At 32.8% G+C, this 21,841-nt stretch overlaps 1 protein-coding gene across 1 annotated transcript; it reads left to right on the top strand.

Moving 5' to 3' along the window:
- The first annotated feature begins 1,240 nt into the window (after positions 1-1,240).
- LOC138316296 (uncharacterized) lies at positions 1,241-18,687 on the top strand. The gene is made up of 8 exons (XM_069257938.1): positions 1,241-1,397; positions 1,876-2,347; positions 2,507-2,588; positions 3,096-3,298; positions 4,492-4,620; positions 10,390-10,502; positions 11,179-11,211; positions 17,279-18,687. The coding sequence occupies exons 2-8, from the start codon at positions 1,903-1,905 to the stop codon at positions 17,321-17,323; spliced, it is 1,050 nt and encodes a 349-aa protein (XP_069114039.1). The 5' UTR covers positions 1,241-1,397; positions 1,876-1,902; the 3' UTR covers positions 17,324-18,687.
- The last annotated feature ends 3,154 nt before the right edge of the window (positions 18,688-21,841 follow it).

The following is a 21,841-nucleotide window of genomic DNA, read 5'->3' as shown; positions in this document are numbered from 1 at the left end:
TAATTGCCTATATTTGCTTGTTATCACACTATTGTTACTCTTGATGTAAAACTCTTCATAAGCTAACGGTTCTTTTACTTCATATTATATCTTGTATGTGGCTGCATGAAGCTAAAAATACTGCTTGGCTATTTTTTTATTCTTGAGTCGGAGAAAATGTTGACCTTCTGCTTAAAATACACATCCTTATCATCGCTCCGTTTCAATGACAACATCACAGTTGTGTGACGTTCTGGTGACCTTTTTTCACATTGTTACATCAACTGAAAACGACATTTCTCTTATTAATAAAGAACCTAAATAGATGTAAAGTGGATTGCTTAATTGGAACAACGATGCCTTGTCAACCCCCACCGCCACCGATTAAAATCTATTCAATTTAGAGTTTCATTATTGGCCATTCCATAAACAACATTTTATAGGAAATAAGGATTTTTTCTTTACTATTCATGACGGTTACTAACATTTTATGAATATCATGCATACAATGAGATGTCTGCGTTTTTGGGTAACGATATATGGTAAATTCTGTCCATCAATTTTTCGTCATAACAAGCCTCCCTCCCTTCTCTTATACATGTATCGGTATGGTTTTACGTCAAAATGATCTATAAGTAGGATAAATCCAAAGATATACATTCTTCTTAATGATTCTAATGATGTTTTCCAGCACAGGCTCCTTATAGATCCTCTTTGCTTGACTCATAGTATTATTTAGTTACATATTATGATTATAGTCACTTCCTAGCTGATATTCTCTTTATAGTTATTGTATTTGATCTCCTGATCGTTCCAGTGATTGTCCAATCTGTTTTTGAAGGTGTCCAATGTCTTAGATGTAACGACATGGTCTGGTAGGTTATTCCATATTGAAGCAATCCTAACGGAGAATGAGTTCTTCCTGATCGATGTTTTAGTTTGCTGGGGGGATATTTTCAGAGAGTTTGTCCTAGTGGTAGAGTCGGACCACATCCTTATGAACTGGGTTGCTCCTTTGTCGTATCTCCCTGTAACTGCCATGTAACTGGAATCAATTATCAGGTCCCTATGTCACCGACCTCGTATATGCACTTCAGTATCAGCCCGTGTATAAAATTTTCATTGTAAATAGGGTCTGCCAAGTAATATTCACATAAAATCGTTCCGTCAAATCTTATAAAACAATATTCCTATATATATATGGAAGGAAAACATCGACCGGAAATTCGTCTCGTTCCCATGTCTAAAAATAGATTTACTTTCGATACGTCTGGGATCGAGGATTGATTTCGAGTGTAGCGCCATCTTTACCGCGAATGGTACCAAAAGCCAACATGTGCTTACGTTAAAGGGGCAATAACGGAACATATGTAACAATTTCAGACAAGATCACATATCTACATATTTAATTTAGTTTGGTAAGATATTCAAATCGAATTATGAACTAAAATCGTCAGTGTCAATTGATATTTTTGTTTATTATTTCAGCAGGTCTCATGGTCGCCTTTCTTTGATAGACTATCTGATTTTTTTTCTTGTTTGGTTTGTATGTAGTAAATGCTGAAGCGTCTTTTAGATGTTAGGTTTTCGCCATATCATAATTATATGTTTGTCCTATAACAGAAATTTGGTCACTTACATGTGAATATTTTTATGAATTAAGAAATGTGAATCCAGGCCATTTCAGATTTTGATGTTTTCATCGCTCGTTTTCATTTGTAGAAGTTATAAGATGCAGTAGACCGATCGATGATTGGTACGACTGCTAGATTTCAGGTATTGATCAAGAGCTGCGAATTGTTAATTTGAATCATTTAAACGTTCGAAATATTTTCTATGTGTAGTAAATTATAAGAGAGGTTAACTGAATTCCTGCCTTACTTGATAATGTTGCAGATTGTACCAGAAGAAAATTCTTCCATCATGATGCCAAGAATGCGAATGCCCATGAGAGCTCCACACCCAATGGGCCCTGGACCCCATGGCCCTGGGGGACATCCAGGGGGCCCTCATGGTCCCCCCATGCCTCACCGTGCCCCTCACATACCTCCACATGGCCGCCCTGGCCCCCCAGGACACATGGCTGGACCTCCTGGCCCACGACAGTCCATGCCGCCCCCTATGGGTCAGACCTCTGTGGGTAGTGTAACAAACGATCCCTCTACAGCTGGAGCCAGGGTGTTTGTGGGTAACCTCAATACAATAGCTCTTTCAAAGGAAGAAGTCGAAGGAATCTTCAAACGTTACGGTGCAGTGACTGGTTTATCAATGCATAAAGGATATGCCTTCATTCAGTATGCTAGACAAGCAGATGCGAGGAGGGCATGTATCAATGAAGATGGGAAAATGTATGCCAATCAGACTCTAGGTAATTTTGACAATATTTATTTTTCATTTCATTTATATTTTGAATAATATTAATTTTGTTAGAGCTAGAATAAGATATTTGAGTACATGAAGACTGTCTTTACAATGACTTGCCGTTTAAAGTGAATATTAAATCAAATGTTTTTTTTTCACCTTCCAGATATAAATATTGCATCTGAGCCAAAACATAGGCAAACTGCAACATCAAGTGCTGTCAAGAAGACAACAACCCCTTTTCAGAGGTATTCAACATTTCTATATCAATGAATTGATCCGTTTGAAGTTTCCTATCATCTGATTGATGTACAGTTAGTCAGAAAAAGAGGATTTTAAAATTATTCTTGGATTAAAAAGCTAAGACAGCTGAAAGAAAACATCTCCATGACATAAAAAAATGAAAAAAAAAAAAATTGAAAAATTAATCTGCATGCACATTATTGAATAATCACAATTTGTATTGTGATTCTTAATTCTTAATTGGGGCCGCGGTGGCCGAGTGGTTAAGATGTCCCGACATATTACCACAAGCCCTCCACCTCTGGGAAGCGGGTTAGAATCCCATGTGGGGCAGTTGCCAGGTACTGACCGTTGGTCGGTGGTTTTTCTCCGGGTACTCCGGCTTTCCTCCACCAACAAACCTGGCACGTCCTTACATGACCCTGGCTGTTAATAGGACGTAAAAATAAACAAACCAAAAATAATTACAAATATTTTGTTAAAGATTTGAAGATATCTGATTTTATAAACAGTACCACAGCTAAAACTACGGGAGTAAGCAGAAGTCTGAGTGGGGGTGGGCCTCCAGCCAAGAAAATGAGGACAGACACGCAGATCAGTGGTGGCATCAAGAGGACGCTGGTCAGTCTGACCTCCGGGGATATGGGCACAGCAGCCAAAACAGGTCTCAATAAGAATTCAAATGCCACCACCTCCAGCGCTAGTAAGGTTGTTAGTAAGTAATACAGCAGTTTCACTGGGTTTGTATGTCTTTAAAATATTATCCTTAGAGACTTCTCATGAAATAAATGTCACAATAACAATATTTGTTTCCTGTAGCTTTATAGAATCAGTGCATACATTAAAACTTATCAATTATCAAGTAATAAGAATAACATGCAAAAGGATTACCGGTATATGTTTTGCACCAAATTTGGAATCCTGTTGAAAGGTTAAACAGAATTCAGTAAATAAAATCAGAAGAACACCTCGATCATTGTTTTTAGGGCTGGCGAATACGGCAGAAGTGTACCACAATATATTGTGATACACAACAGCTATATTGTGATATGTATTGCAATATTTTGACCACAACAAAATAACTTATGTGATGTTTATAATTATTTTTAATTGTGTTGTTGAGCAACAAAAATGCTCCAGTGCGATGTTCTTGTTTACGAATCTGTTTGAGATAAAGCATGGCTACAGACGATCGCAACCTAGTAAGTCAATAACTAAACATGATAGTGTCTGCAAATATTTGCATATATTCTATCAGAAAGGAAAATAAATACAACTTGCTGGTCTGTTGTTTTAATGACAGGACATTTGGTTATATCAGGGTTGAAAATGTTCAGCCGATTGGCTGATTTCAGCCTTTTTGACTTTCAGAAAACAGGTTCCTGGCACATGTAATTCCATATAATTTCCCCCCAAAACATAAATTTCAGCCTTTTTCAGATTTTTTCATTTTCATCTCTGTTATATCAAATTAATAAAATTATGATAATAAGAAAAATATCGTAAAAAAACGGTACAGATGGAATGTATCGTGGTACAATGTTTTTTGGTGATGCATTGCAATATCCCAATATACCGGTTAACCACGGCAGCCTTAGTTGTTTTATATATTTTACCATATACGAAAAGCTACCAGATTTTTGCCTGAGTAGGCTTTCTGTGTCTGATGCAAAAATATTGCAGAGTTCACCGTAAACAAAATGACGAGGTTTCCATGGACTTGGTGTCTGGGAATAATGAAAGTAAATCATGCGTCAAAAATATGCCAAAAAGAACTTTGTAAAATATTTTCGATATGAAATGGGTAAGAATCCTAAATATGGGCTGCTAGATTGAAAGAAATAGGAGTTGAGGGACTTGTGATATTTGTACAGACTTGACTAATGGTGACCTTTGTGTATGTTATAGTTGGAAAAGACGTTCTGATCTGTGGTGTGTGTAAAAGTCAGTTTGCTAGTCTCCACAGTCTGGCCCAACACAAGAAGACACCATGTCGCCTCCGGTTTTCATGTATATGTAAGAACGCCCCACCTCCAGGTAAGTAAAAACCAGGTACTAAATCTGTGTGGACAGCTGTGGTATTGTCGTTACTTTGATTTATGTGAATATTGTAGTAACATTGATTTATAATGTAATTGTCATATCAATTAACGTTGTTAAAAAACCTTACCGTGTTGACAAAGACACATGATATGAATGCAATTGTCATATCAATTAACGTTGTTAAAAAACCTTAACGTGTTGACAAAGACACATGATATGAATGCAATTGTCATATTAATTAACATTGTTAAAAAACCTTAACGTGTTGACAAAGACACATGATATGAATGCAATTGTCATATCAATTAACGTTGTTAAAAAACCTTACTGTGTTGATAAAGACACATGATATAAATGCAATTGTCATATCAATTAACGTTGTTAAAAAACCTTACTGTTTTGATAAAGACACATGATATAAATGCAATTGTCATATCAATTAACGTTGTTAAAAAACCTTAACGTGTTGACAAAGACACATGATATGAATGTAATTGTCATATCAATTAACCTTGTTAAAAAACCTTAACGTGTTGACAAAGACACATGATATAAATGCAATTGTCATATCAATTAACGTTGTTAAAAAACCTTACTGTGTTGACAAAGACACATGATATGAATGTAATTGTCATATCAATTAACATTGTTAAAAAACCTTACTGTTTTGATAAAGACACATGATATAAATGCAATTGTCATATCAATTAACGTTGTTAAAAAACCTTAACGTGTTGACAAAGACACATGATATGAATGTAATTGTCATATCAATTAACCTTGTTAAAAAACCTTAACGTGTTGACAAAGACACATGATATAAATGCAATTGTCATATCAATTAACATTGTTAAAAAACCTTACTGTGTTGACAAAGACACATGATATAAATGCAATTGTCATATCAATTAACGTTGTTAAAAAACCTTACTGTGTTGACAAAGACACATGATATAAATGCAATTGTCATATCAATTAACCTTGTTAAAAAACCTTACCGTGTTGACAAAGACACATGATATAAATGCAATTGTCATATCAATTAACCTTGTTAAAAAACCTTAACGTGTTGACAAAGACACATGATATGAATGTAATTGTCATATCAATTAACGTTGTTAAAAAACCTTACCGTGTTGACAAAGACACATGATATAAATGCAATTGTCATATCAATTAACCTTGTTAAAAAACCTTAACGTGTTGACAAAGACACATGATATGAATGTAATTGTCATATCAATTAACATTGTTAAAAAACCTTACTGTTTTGATAAAGACACATGATATAAATGCGATTGTCATATCAATTAACGTTGTTAAAAAACCTTACTGTGTTGACAAAGACACATGATATGAATGCAATTGTCATATCAATTAACGTTGTTAAAAAACCTTACTGTGTTGACAAAGACACATGATATGAATGCAATTGTCATATCAATTAACGTTGTTAAAAAACCTTAACGTGTTGACAAAGACACATGATATGAATGCAATTGTCATATTAATTAACATTGTTAAAAAACCTTAACGTGTTGACAAAGACACATGATATGAATGCAATTGTCATATCAATTAACGTTGTTAAAAAACCTTACTGTTTTGATAAAGACACATGATATAAATGCAATTGTCATATCAATTAACGTTGTTAAAAAACCTTAACGTGTTGACAAAGACACATGATATGAATGTAATTGTCATATCAATTAACCTTGTTAAAAAACCTTAACGTGTTGACAAAGACACATGATATAAATGTAATTGTCATATCAATTAACGTTGTTAAAAAACCTTACTGTGTTGATAAAGACACATGATATAAATGCAATTGTCATATCAATTAACGTTGTTAAAAAACCTTAACGTGTTGACAAAGACACATGATATGAATGTAATTGTCATATCAATTAACCTTGTTAAAAAACCTTAACGTGTTGACAAAGACACATGATATAAATGTAATTGTCATATCAATTAACATTGTTAAAAAACCTTAACGTGTTGACAAAGACACATGATATGAATGTAATTGTCATATCAATTAACATTGTTAAAAAACCTTACTGTTTTGATAAAGACACATGATATAAATTAAATGCGATTGTCATATCAATTAACATTGTTAAAAAACCTTAACGTGTTGACAAAGACACATGATATGAATGTAATTGTCATATCAATTAACCTTGTTAAAAAACCTTAACGTGTTGACAAAGACACATGATATGAATGTAATTGTCATATCAATTAACATTGTTAAAAAACCTTACTGTGTTGATAAAGACACATGATATGAATGTAATTGTCATATCAATTAACCTTGTTAAAAAACCTTAACGTGTTGACAAAGACACATGATATGAATGTAATTGTCATATCAATTAACATTGTTAAAAAACCTTAACGTGTTGACAAAGACACATGATATAAATGCAATTGTCATATCAATTAACATTGTTAAAAAACCTTAACGTGTTGACAAAGACACATGATATGAATGTAATTGTCATATCAATTAACGTTGTTAAAAAACCTTACTGTGTTGATAAAGACACATGATATAAATGCAATTGTCATATCAATTAACATTGTTAAAAAACCTTAACGTGTTGACAAAGACACATGATATGAATGTAATTGTCATATCAATTAACATTGTTAAAAAACCTTAACGTGTTGACAAAGACACATGATATGAATGTAATTGTCATATCAATTAACGTTGTTAAAAAACCTTAACGTGTTGACAAAGACACATGATATAAATGTAATTGTCATATCAATTAACATTGTTAAAAAACCTTACGTGTTGACAAAGACACATGATATGAATGCAATTGTCATATCAATTAACATTGTTAAAAAACCTTACTGTGTTGACAAAGACACATGATATAAATGTAATTGTCATATCAATTAACGTTGTTAAAAAACCTTACCGTGTTGACAAAGACACATGATATGAATGTAATTGTCATATCAATTAACATTGTTAAAAAACCTTAACGTGTTGACAAAGACACATGATATGAATGTAATTGTCATATCAATTAACATTGTTAAAAAACCTTAACGTGTTGACAAAGACACATGATAAATGTAATTGTCATATCAATTAACGTTGTTAAAAAACCTTACGTGTTGATAAAGACACATGATATGAATGTAATTGTCATATCAATTAACCTTGTTAAAAAAACCTTACTGTGTTGATAAAGACACATGATATGAATGTAATTGTCATATCAATTAACCTTGTTAAAAAACCTTAACGTGTTGACAAAGACACATGATATAAATGTAATTGTCATATCAATTAACGTTGTTAAAAAACCTTACCGTGTTGATAAAGACACATGATATAAATGCAATTGTCATATCAATTAACGTTGTTAAAAAACCTTAACGTGTTGACAAAGACACATGATATGAATGTAATTGTCATATCAATTAACATTGTTAAAAAACCTTAACGTGTTGACAAAGACACATGATATAAATGTAATTGTCATATCAATTAACATTGTTAAAAAACCTTAACGTGTTGACAAAGACACATGATATGAATGTAATTGTCATATCAATTAACATTGTTAAAAAACCTTACTGTTTTGATAAAGACACATGATATAAATGCAATTGTCATATCAATTAACGTTGTTAAAAAACCTTACTGTGTTGACAAAGACACATGATATGAATGTAATTGTCATATCAATTAACTTGTTAAAAAACCTTAACGTGTTTGACAAAGACACATGATATAAATGCAATTGTCATATCAATTAACGTTGTTAAAAAACCTTACTGTTTTGATAAAGACACATGATATGAATGCAATTGTCATATCAATTAACGTTGTTAAAAAACCTTACTGTGTTGATAAAGACACATGATATAAATGCAATTGTCATATCAATTAACGTTGTTAAAAAACCTTACTGTTTTGATAAAGACACATGATATGAATGCAATTGTCATATCAATTAACGTTGTTAAAAAACCTTAACGTGTTGTCAAAGACACATGATATGAATGTAATTGTCATATCAATTAACGTTGTTAAAAAACCTTACTGTGTTGATAAAGACACATGATATAAATGTAATTGTCATATCAATTAGCATTGTTAAAAAACCTTACTGTTTTGAAAAGACACATGATATAATGCAATTGTCATATCAATTAACGTTGTTAAAAAACCTTAACTGTGTTGATAAAGACACATGATATAAATGCAATTGTCATATCAATTAACGTTGTTAAAAAACCTTACTGTTTTGATAAAGACACATGATATGAATGCAATTGTCATATCAATTAACGTTGTTAAAAAACCTTACTGTTTTGATAAAGACACATGATATGAATGCAATTGTCATATCAATTAACGTTGTTAAAAAACCTTAACGTGTTGTCAAAGACACATGATATGAATGTAATTGTCATATCAATTAACGTTGTTAAAAAACCTTACTGTGTTGATAAAGACACATGATATAAATGTAATTGTCATATCAATTAGCATTGTTAAAAAACCTTACTGTTTTGATAAAGACACATGATATAAATGTAATTGTCATATCAATTAACATTGTTAAAAAACCTTAACGTGTTGACAAAGACACATGATATGAATGCAATTGTCATATCAATTAACGTTGTTAAAAAACCTTAACGTGTTGACAAAGACACATGATATGAATGCAATTGTCATATCAATTAACGTTGTTAAAAAACCTTAACGTGTTGACAAAGACACATGATATGAATGTAATTGTCATATCAATTAACGTTGTTAAAAAACCTTACTGTGTTGATAAAGACACATGATATAAATGTAATTGTCATATCAATTAGCATTGTTAAAAAACCTTACTGTTTTGATAAAGACACATGATATAAATGTAATTGTCATATCAATTAACATTGTTAAAAAACCTTAACGTGTTGACAAAGACACATGATATGAATGCAATTGTCATATCAATTAACGTTGTTAAAAAACCTTAACGTGTTGACAAAGACACATGATATGAATGCAATTGTCATATCAATTAACGTTGTTAAAAAACCTTACTGTTTTGATAAAGACACATGATATGAATGCAATTGTCATATCAATTAACGTTGTTAAAAAACCTTAACGTGTTGACAAAGACACATGATATGAATGTAATTGTCATATCAATTAACGTTGTTAAAAAACCTTACTGTTTTGATAAAGACACATGATATGAATGCAATTGTCATATCAATTAACGTTGTTAAAAAACCTTACTGTGTTGATAAAGACACATGATATGAATGTAATTGTCATATCAATTAACGTTGTTAAAAAACCTTACTGTGTTGATAAAGACACATGATATAAATGCAATTGTCATATCAATTAACATTGTTAAAAAACCTTAACGTGTTGACAAAGACACATGATATGAATGCAATTGTCATATCAATTAACGTTGTTAAAAAACCTTAACGTGTTGATAAAGACACATGATATGAATGTAATTGTCATATCAATTAACATTGTTAAAAAACCTTACCGTGTTGATAAAGACACATGATATAAATGCAATTGTCATATCAATTAACGTTGTTAAAAAACCTTACCGTGTTGATAAAGACACATGATATAAACGAAAGCTGATTTGAAAAAAAAAGATTGAACTAATGTTGTTAAAGTGATATTGGATTAAAACAGATCATGCAAGCATCAAGCATGGAGTTTGAAACCTTTCCTTTATTTTGCAGAGAGTCCAGAACCTGCCATCTTATTTTGTGCCCATTGTGATGCTCAGTTTGCTGCCTGTTGGGATCTCGTTCTTCATGCACAACAGGAACACAGTCTATCGATCTATAAACAGGTAAAATATGTGTGTCCCTGACAACAGGAACACAGTCTATCGATCTATGAACAGGTAAAATATGAGTGTCCCTGACAACAGGAACACAGTCTATCGATCTATAAACAGGTAAAATATGAGTGTCCCTGACAACAGGAACACAGTCTATCGATCTATGAACAGGTAAAATATGAGTGTCCTTGACAACAGGAACGTAAGTCTATCGATCTATGAACAGGTAAAATATGAGTGTCCCTGACAACAGGAACACAGTCTATCGATCTATGAACAGGTAAAATATGAGTGTCCCTGACAACAGGAACACAGTCTATCGATCTATAAACAGGTAAAATATGAGTGTCCCTGACAACAGGAACACAGTCTATCGATCTATAAACAGGTAAAATATGAGTGTCCCTGACAACAGGTAAAATATGAGTGTCCCTGACAACAGGAACACAGTCTATCGATCTATGAACAGGTAAAATATGAGTGTCCTTGACATTTATTTCCAGTTCTTTGTTTTGAATTAATGGTTGGAGTTTTACATTTTTTATTCTATAGCAAATTCATTTGTAACACAAAACCTTCACTAGAGAATGCCATTTAGATTTATACACAATTTATCAGAATTGAAATGATTGCAACTGCAATAGTAATTGGAATATTTTTTCTGAAATTTAAATTTTAATTTAAGGAAGGAGAAGAAAACACAGAGGTAGTAGTTGAGGTGAGTATTATCGTTTGTGATTTTGATGTTTTATTTTTCCATAAAAAATAAATTAATAGGGATATCTTGTTGATATTAATATCCATTATAATTCATAAACCAATTAATTAGATATATATCCATTTAGCATCACTAGGGTTTAATTAAAAATAGGCCATATTGACAGGCTAACAGCTATCATCCTGATAGGACAAAATTGTTATCTCTGTCAGTTCTCACTCTAAAGGATTAACTACCCATAGAGGTAATTAATATAATAGGGGGGGGGTCTTGTTCTCATTGTAAAGGGTTAACTATCCATAGAGGTAATTATAATAGGGGGGTCTTGTTCTCATTGTAAAGGGTTAACTATCCATAGAGGTAATTAATATAATAGGGAGGGACTTGTTCTCATTGTAAAGGATTAACTACCCATAGAGGTAATTAATATAATAGGGAGGACTTGTTCTCATTGTAAAGGATTAACTACCCATAGAGGTAATTAATATAATAGGAGGGACTTGTTCTCATTGTAAAGGATTATCTACCCATAGAGGTAATTAATATAATAGGGAGGACTTGTTCTCATTATAAAGGATTAACTACCCATAGAGGTAATTAATATAATAGGGGGGTCTTGTTCTCATTGTAAAGGGTTAACTATCCATAGAGGTAATTATAATAGGGGGGTCTTGTTCTCATTGTAAAGGGTTAACTATCCATAGAGGTAATTATAATAGGGGGGTCTTGTTCTCATTGTAAAGGGTTAACTATCCATAGAGGTAATTAATATAATAGGGGGGACTTGTTCTCATTGTAAAGGATTAACTACCCATAGAGGTAATTAATATAATAGGGGGGACTTGTTCTCATTGTAAAGGATTAACTACCCATAGAGGTAATTAATATAATAGGGGGGACTTGTTCTCATTGTAAAGGATTATCTACCCATAGAGGTAATTAATATAATAGGGAGGACTTGTTCTCATTATAAAGGATTAACTACCCATAGAGGTAATTAATATAATAGGGAGGACTTGTTCTCATTGTAAAGGGTTAACTATCCATAGAGGTAATTGATATGATAGGGGGTAATTTGTTCTCATTGTAAAGGGTTAAGTATCCATAGAGGTAATTGATATGATAGGGGGTAATTTGTTCTCATTGTAAAGGGTTAACTATCCATAGAGGTAATTGATATAATAGGGGGTAATTTGTTCTCATTGTAAAGGGTTAACTAATTAATATAATGGGGGGGTCTTGTTCTCATTGTAAAGGGTTAACCACCCATAGAGGTAATCAATATAATGGGGTGGGTCTTGTTCTCATTGTAAAGGATTTACTACCCATAGAGGTAATTAATATATATTGGGGGAGTGGTCTTGTTCTCATTGTAAAGGGTTAACTATTCATAGAGGTAATTAATGTTGTAATAGGGGGGTCTTGTTCTCATTGTAAAGGGTTAATTATCCATAGAGGTAATTAATATTAAAGGGGGGACTTGTTCTCATTGTAAAGGATTAACCACCCATAGAGGTAATTAATATTATAGGGGGGACTTGTTCTCATTGTAAAGGGTTAACTATCCATAGAGGTAATTAATATAATAGGGGGGTCTTGTTCTCATTGTAAAGGGTTAACTATCCATAGAGGTAATTAATATTATAGGGGGGACTTGTTCTCATTGTAAAGGATTAACCACCCATAGAGGTAATTAATATTATAGGGGGGACTTGTTCTCATTGTAAAGGATTTACTAACCATAGAGGTAATTAATATTATAGGGGGTCTTGTTCTCATTGTAAAGGATTTACTACCAATAGAGGTAATTAATATTATAGGGGGGGGGGGGGACTTGTTCTCATTGTAAAGGATTTACTACCCATACAGGTAATTAATATTAGGGGGGGGGGTCTTGTTCTCATTGTAAAGGATTAACTACCCAAAGAGGTAAATAATATTATAGGGGGGGTCTTGTTCTAATTAGAAAGGATTAACCACCCATAGAGGTAATTAATATTATAGGGGGTCTTGTTCTCATTGTAAAGGGTTAACTATCCATAGAGGTAATTAATATTATAGGGGGGGACTTGTTCTCATTGTAAAGAATTTACTACCCATACAGGTAATTAATATTAAGGGGGGGGGGGGGGTCTTGTTCTCATTGTAAAGGGTTAACTACCCATAGAGGTAATTAATATTATAGGGGGGGGGGTCTTGTTCTCATTGTAAAGGGTTAACTACCCATAGAGGTAAATAATATAATAGGGGGGGGGGTCTTTTTCTAATTGGAAAGGGTTAACCACCCACAGAGGTAAATAATATTATAGGGGGGGGGGGGTCTTTTTCTAATTGTAAAAGATTAACTACCCATAGAGGTAATTTATATTATAGGGGGGTCTTGTTCTCATTGTAAAGGATTAACCACCCATAGAGGTAATTGATATAATGGGGGGGGGGGTCTTGTTCTCATTGTAAAAGGTTAACCACCCATAGAGGTAATTAATATAATATAGGGGGGTCTTGTTCTCATTGTAAAGGGTTAACCACCCATACAGGTAATTAATATAATGGGGGGGGAGTCTTGTTCTCATTGTAAAGGGTTAACTACCCATAGAGGTAATTAATATTATAGGGGGGGGGGTCTTGTTCTCATTGTAAAGGGTTAACTACCCATAGAGGTAAATAATATTATAGGGGGGGGGGGGGGTCTTTTTCTAATTGGAAAGGGTTAACCACCCACAGAGGTAAATAATATTATAGGGGGGGGGGGTCTTTTTCTAATTGTAAAAGATTAACTACCCATAGAGGTAATTTATATTATAGGGGGGTCTTGTTCTCATTGTAAAGGATTAACCACCCATAGAGGTAATTGATATAATGGGGGGGGGGGTCTTGTTCTCATTGTAAAAGGTTAACCACCCATAGAGGTAATTAATATAATAGGGGGGTCTTGTTCTCATTGTAAAGGGTTAACCACCCATACAGGTAATTAATATAATGGGGGGGGGAGTCTTGTTCTCATTGTAAAGGGTTAACTATCCATAGAGGTAATTAATATAATATGGGGGGGGGGGGAGTCTTGTTCTCATTGTAAAGGGTTAACTATCCATAGAGGTAATTAATATAATAGGGGGGTCTTGTTCTCATTGTAAAGGGTTAACTATCCATAGAGGTAATTGATATAATAGGGGGTAATTTGTTCTCATTGTAAAAGGTTAACTATCCATAGAGGTAATTAATATAATGGGTGTGTGTGTCTTGTTCTCACTGTAAAGGATAACTACCCATAGAGGTAATTAATATAATGGGGGGGTCTTGTTCTCATTGTAAAGGGTTAACTATCCATAGAGGTAATTGATATAATAGGGGGGTTCTTGTTCTCATTGTAAAGGGTTAACTATCCATAGAGGTAATTAATATAATGGGGGGGGGGGGGGGGCAGGGGGGTCTTGTTCTCATTGTAAAGGGTTAACTATCCATAGAGGTAATTAATATAATGGGGAGGGGTCTTGTTCTCATTGTAAAGGGTTATCCACCCATAGAGGTAATTAATATAATGGGGGGTTGTGTGTGTCTTGTTCTCATTGTAAAGGGTTAACCACCCATAGAGGTAATTAATATAATGGGGAGGAGTCTTGTTCTCATTGTAAAGGGTTAACTATCCATAGAGGTAATAAATGTAATTGGGGGTAACTTGTTCTCATTGTAAAGGGTTAACTCTCCATAGAGGTAATTAATATAATGGGGGGGGACTTGTTCTCATTGTAAAGGGTTAACTACCCATAGAGGTAATTAATATAATGGGGAGAGGGGGGTCTTGTTCTCATTGTAAAGGGTTAACTATCCATAGAGGTAAATAATATGATGGTGGGAGGGGGGTCTTGTTCTCATTGTAAAGGGTTAACCACCCATAGAGGTAATTAATATAATGGGGGGGGGTCTTGTTCTCATTGTAAAGGATTTACTACCCATAGAGGTAATTAATATATATTGGGGGAGTGGTCTTGTTCTCATTGTAAAGGGTTAACTATTCATAGAGGTAATTAATGTAATAGGGGGGTCTAGTTCTCATTGTAAAGGGTTAACTACCCATAGAGGTAAATAATATAATGGGGGAGGGGGGTCTTGTTCTCATTGTAAAGGGTTAACTACCCAATTAATATAATAGGGGGGGGGGGTGTCTTGTTCTTATTGTAAAGGGTTAACTACCCATAGAGGTAATTAATATTATAGGGGGGGGCTTGTTCTCATTGTAAAGGATTTACTACCCATACAGGTAATTAATATTTAGGGGGGGTCTTGTTCTCATTGTAAAGGATTAACCACCCACAGAGGTAATTAATATTATAGGGGGGTCTTGTTCTCATTGTAAAGGGTTAACTACCCATAGAGGTAATTAATATTATTGGGGGGGCTTGTTCTCATTGTAAAGGATTTACTACCCATACAGGTAATTAATATTAAAGGGGGGACTTGTTCTCATTGTAAAGGATTAACTACCCATAGAGGTAATTAATGTTATAGGGGGTCTTGTTCTGATTGTAAAGGGTTAACTATCCATAGAGGTAATTAATATTATAGGGTGGGGGGGGCTTGTTCTCATTGTAATGGGTTAACTATCCATAGAGGTAATTGATATAATGGGGGCGGGGTCTTGTTCTCATTGTAAAGGGTTATCCACCCATAGAGGTAATTAATATAATAGGGGGGTCTTGTTCTCATTGTAAATGGTTAACTATCCATAGAGGTAATTAATATAATAGGGGGGGTCTTGTTCTCATTGGAAAGGATTAACTACCCATAGAGGTAATTAATATTATAGGGGGATCTTGTTCTCATTGTAAAGGATTAACTACCCATAGAGGTAATTAATATTATAGGGGGGGTCTTGTTCTCATTGTATAGGGTTAACTATCCATAGAGGTAATTAATATAATAGGGGTGGGGGACTTGTTCTCTTTCTAAAGGGTTAACTATCCATAGAGGTAATTAATGTAATAGTGGGGGACTTGTTCTCATTGTAAAGGATTCACCACCCATAGAGGTAATTAATATAATAGGGGTAACTTGTTCTCATTGTAAAGGTTTAACTATCCATAGAGGTAATTAATATAATAGGGGTGGGGGACTTGTTCTCCTTCTAAAGGGTTAACTATCCATAGAGGTAATTAATGTAATAGTGGGGGACTTGTTCTCATTGTAAAGGATTCACCACTCATAGAGGTAATTAATATAATAGGGGTAACTTGTTCTCATTGTAAAGGGTTAACTATCCATAGAGGTAATTAATATAATGGGGGGGGGGGGGTCTTGTTCTCATTGTGAAGGGTTAACTATCCATAGAGGTGATTAATATAATAGGGGTGGGGGACTTGTTCTCTTTCTAAAGGGTTAACTATCCATAGAGGTAATTAATGTAATAGTGGGGGACTTGTTCTCATTGTAAAGGATTCACCACCCATAGAGGTAATTAATATAATAGGGGTAACTTGTTCTCATTGTAAAGGTTTAACTATCCATAGAGGTAATTAATATAATGGGGGGGGGGGGGTTCTTGTTCTCATTGTAAAGGGTTAACTATCCATAGAGGTAATTAATATAATACAGTGTTCAATCTATGATTATTTTTTGTGGGTCCTTTTCAATGGTTTTTGTGAAAACAATGGGTCCCACAGTGTTATAGATACCCATTCCCAGAAATTTCATGGGTCCTTTTAAAATTCTGTGAGTCCAGGTCTCAGGATGCGCACGTACATTTATCACTGATAATATGGGGTGTGTGTGTCTCAACACAAGTGTAAAAATGTTATTTGCTTGTGTTGTTTGGCTTCTTGTCTTTATTGTTGATCACTTTTGTCAGTGATAAATTATTTAATAATTGTCAGGATATTTCAAGTATAATACATGTAAAGATATAATGCAAGGACTAAGGTCTGTGAATATGATGGTACACAGGATATTACATTGAAATGGACTAGCCATATACAAACCATTGCGTAGCTCTAAGATGAACACATTACGGGGGTGGACCTAAAGTTATTTCATTAATATAGAACATGTTACTACAGCGTGATGTTTGTTGTAGGAGGTGCTGGTGGAGGACGGGAAGGAAGAAGTGAACGGCCAGTGAGTGGAGGACCGTCCCTGTATAGGGTGAGGAAGGCTTCACTGTTTATTGTCAATCTTCCTTTTACAGTCTCAATCAAGATCAACGGGACTATCATGGGGAGGAAATCCACACGGGGATCTGTAGCCACATGCCAATATTGTTGCATTTGTTTTTCATTGTTTTCTGTGAACAGTATGTTCAAGGTATCTGGTATAAGTATATTGTATATTTTGTATTGCATAATGACAATATTTGGGCACTCTTGTAACCATCATGTTCACTGGCCATTTAAAATAGGACGAAGATGATGTTAGAATGAAATGTATAAATTTCATTATGAACATTTATTTTTCTGCATTATTCAATCATTTCTGTTATGTCCATATTTCAAGCTGTTGTGCATCACATCATTTGTGTTATTTCAATAGATATTGTATCATTTTCCAATTGAGGACAATTTTGTTAATTACTGTAAATTTGTATTTTCCCTTTTAATATGATGTTGACAGTCCAAGAGGAATGTCATTAATGTGAATGCTTGTAGAAATAATTTGTTAATTTTCATTTGGTGCATTCATAGCTAGAAAAAATCTGTTGATGTTGAGTGTGCATTATGATATAAAGTAAATAAGTGTTCTCTGACATCAGATCTGTTTAATAGTATGTTCATGTTGATATCCAGCAATCCTACAGTTCCATGAATCGAAAATCAACGCTTAAGGAAGTTAATCCTGAGAAAATGTCTGTTATTGTATGAATCCCACTAGTGTACATCATCAGGATTGACATTGAATAATTGTACAGTAAAACACGGTTATAATGAACCTGTGGAGATCAACGAAATCACTCGTTATAAACATAGTTTGTTATACAAAAATACATCTTATAGGAAACTTGATGGGGTATGAAAATAACCATGGCTTTGTTGTAAGTGTGCTCTTTATAAACCTGTTTTACTGTACGCAGTATTTTAGTGATGTATGTATGTCCGAGATGTATTATACTGATACAACTAAACTTAACCAGTAACCACAGTCATTGGTTGATAAAAAAAAGTGTTATATACCTATTATAGCATAAATTAGTCCATCATATTTGCAGTTTGTTGAATTCTATTGATACTTTAATCACTTTCAAGCTTTTCTTCTGACTAGAAGGAAGGTGTGTGACAAGTTGACAAACTTCTGTTCTATTTCTACTGTTCTTTTTTTTCAAAAAAGAAATCAAATTCTGAAATAGGACATTGGCATTTTACTCAAATTTTTGCATTGATTCTGATTTAATATATGTATCAAACTTATGTTCTAAAAATCTTTGTCAAGTAAATTTTGATTAATGTAATTGTTATCATATTTTTCCTCAAATAAAATAACATCTAGGGACAATTTGTTTTATCATCTCTTCTTTTATTGTTAGAAAACATCTGAAGGTGAAATTGTTGTATTTTGTGTCATGATATTTTGACTGTTTTTTCGTCATCAGTTTAATATCATCAAAAACTTTTTGTTATACCACATAGTTTCAATATGAATATAACTATTCCTTTTATTTTGGCATACAAAAATACTTAACATAGAATGCTTCATGGTACTTTTTGATAACTTATGGTATCTCTAATTCCAGACGCAAGCCCAGTTTACTACTTTAAGCCATTCTCGATATACACAATATTTTTTTTTTTTTTTTTTTTAGCATTTAAAAAGCTTTTACTGATACATAAAGCTATTGTTAATCAGTTTTCTTTCATTAATGAAAAATATTTGTGCAGAGGAGAAAACATCTGAACAAGCCATTATAAAATTGGCCAATCTTAATATAAAATAAATAATTATCCTATTGAGGAACTTTATTTTTATTAGGACAATCCCAAAGGAATGTTAATACTTTCTCTTACTTTGTACTTCTTTTCCTAAATTCTGCTATCTTTTAAAGATATTTTAAATATTCTTCAGATGCAAAAGTTACTTACTTTTACCATTACCATTACCACCATTGAAAAGTTTGAGCCTCTAATTTTACTTCAAGATAAAAATATTTTGAAAATAAATGAACTGCGTACTGAAAACATTCTGTCGCACTATGTCCTATTTGGAATGAAATACTGATTGCACATGCACCAAAAGCAAAACAAATTATTTCATTTTTTTTTTTCTCTGAAAATTAGACATAGATATATATATACATGATTAAACAACAATTATTGTTCAGATGAAGAGTAACGTTCATGCTCCATCGGCGATGGAGCATCTGGAATATATTAAGAACAAGTCATTTACATTATTCAAATAAACTGACAGTAAAACAAACTAGAAAAACATGTTTACACTTTCTCAGGAAGAGCAGGTCAGGAAATTCAAGTGCCAACAAAACTATGGAGGAATTGTAAGAGAACAGGTTATTGTGTTTTGGTGCAGTTCATAGTTCAAGAACAAGAGAATTTAACCCTAAAGTTTAATGAGAGACTATTTATTGATTAACACTTGGATGAAATTCCCTTTTTGATGTGAATAAGAGACTGAAGGAAAAGATTGCCAGGCTTGTGTTTGCGTTCTTGATCTAGAGTACAAAGTTGTTTTTTTAATCAGAAATAATGGAAGGGAAAAAACAGCAACAAATGGAAAAAAAACGGCCAAGAATTATTAATTCCAACTGAAATATTAAAATATCAAAGTATATCTGCTGCCTGTTTTCTTTTTTTAAATGGAAAGGTGTAGGCTATAAAACCATGTGACGTTAAATGAAAAGACTTTTTCTAATGTGCATTTTTTTGCATTAGAAAACTTATTTTTCTGCACTAGTAATTTAAAAATAAGTATTGCTTTTGTTTTTTTGAGATATTTATATTTGTTTGTCCTGTGTGCCATATACCTATGGGGGTATTATCATGAACACACTTGGGTGAACAGGTATTTGTTTCTGAAAAACAATTGTTTTTTATTTTCTATATAATATATGTACAGCACCACAAAAGATGTCTCCTCAAAAGGACATATCCAAATTTTTATCATATTTTTTTTCTTCCTGAAATACCAACAAAAATATTTTCAAATGTTTTGTTTCACTAGACATGACTTCTTTAGCCACAGAAAAACAATTTGACCACTTACATATCATATCCTATTATTTATTGGCCATGAGTTTATAATGAAAGAGAATAGTAAATTTGTAATACTATTTAGATTCTACAGTTTTATTAACTCTCAATATTTGAAAGAAGGATTGCGTAATATTTATTTTGTTTATGACTTTACAGTGTTCTACTTGTCACTTGACACACAACACGGTCATTTTAACAAAAGGTAAAAAAAAACTTGCATCAGAGCTCCTCAAGAATACCTCAGATACTCTTATATTTGATTCTGTGGTGAAAAAATTTTAGACAATGAATATTATACACACAATTTATAAAGGTCTTTTTTTTTCTTCTATTTTACTCACAACTATATTGCTAATCTATTAATATATATATCATAAAACAGAGTGCATGTTTATCGTATTGATATCTTTTGATATCTCAAAAACTTTTATAACAAAATCATAAGTAAAAATAGAGACATTCATTGCTTATTCTGAAAATGGATTAAAGATTGTGTATAGAACGGATACATTTGTAATAGGAGAACACGTTCCTAACTTTTTATGAGAATGTTTGGCCCGTTTGGATAATTTGAATGGCAGTACCCTGATGCAGACTACATCGACTTTGATAGCAGCTTGTTGAAGGAAGTTTTTATTGGTAAGATATTTTTGTTTTTGACATGTTTTCAGTTTATATCGGCATTAATCATTTTAGCTTAAATCTAATAGACTTTGATAAGAATTTATTTATTATCTTATAAATCTATGTTTTCCTTTGAAAGTTTTATGGTAAAAAAACCTCAACAAATACTGACAGTTTATTTTCTGGAAGTGATTTTATTCGCAGGATAAAGTTCCCAATTATTAAACTACATTTCATCTGTTGTTACTGATTCATTGAAGCCTAGTGTTGCAGTACACTACTTACATGAAAATCACATGTATCTTCATATCTTGGTATACAATTTCCAGATCATGTTTTGTGTTCGTCTTGATAAGTAATAATTGACTTTTGGTATTGTTAATTCTTATTTCTGCATGCATATTGTATAGCCTTTTCTAAATGTGTTTTGTGTGGAAAAATACAGATGTTTTCTATATTTGTATGTATGTGTTTTGCCAGATTGATTTTAATTGTCTTTTTTTGGCAAAACACGTTCACTATGTGTTATTTTCATATGTATCATATGAGTTATTTGCTGCAAGGTATATTTTTTAACTTTAACCTGCAGTTGATCTATTTGACAAAATTTTGTTATTATCTTTTGATTGATTATTATGGGAAAAATATCTTTGTACTGGAAGTAATAATTTTGATGCCTTCCTTTTTCACACTCAGGCATTTTCACTGTGATGCTGTCTTCACAGATGATAATTTTGTGGGCCTTAATGCAAATTTTCAATATAGATGAAAAAGATAGTGATAATATTTTAGAGCCTCTTGTAACCATTTGACATTTC

Source organism: Argopecten irradians, chromosome 2 (genome assembly GCF_041381155.1).
Source record: "Argopecten irradians isolate NY chromosome 2, Ai_NY, whole genome shotgun sequence".
NCBI classification, from domain to species: Eukaryota; Metazoa; Mollusca; class Bivalvia; order Pectinida; family Pectinidae; genus Argopecten; species Argopecten irradians.
This window is presented reverse-complemented; position numbering and strand designations above follow the sequence as displayed.

What these genes read in the sequence shown, in the direction of transcription:
- LOC138316296 (XM_069257938.1), top strand. Translation starts at nt 1,903, where the DNA reads ATGATGCCAAGAATGCGAATGCCCATGAGAGCTCCACACCCAATGGGC. An exon ending in GTATGCCAATCAGACTCTAG is followed by an intron (nt 2,348 to 2,506) that starts GTAATTTTGACA and finishes TTCACCTTCCAG; the next exon opens with ATATAAATATTGCATCTGAG. An exon ending in ACAACAACCCCTTTTCAGAG is followed by an intron (nt 2,589 to 3,095) that starts GTATTCAACATT and finishes TTTTATAAACAG; the next exon opens with TACCACAGCTAAAACTACGG.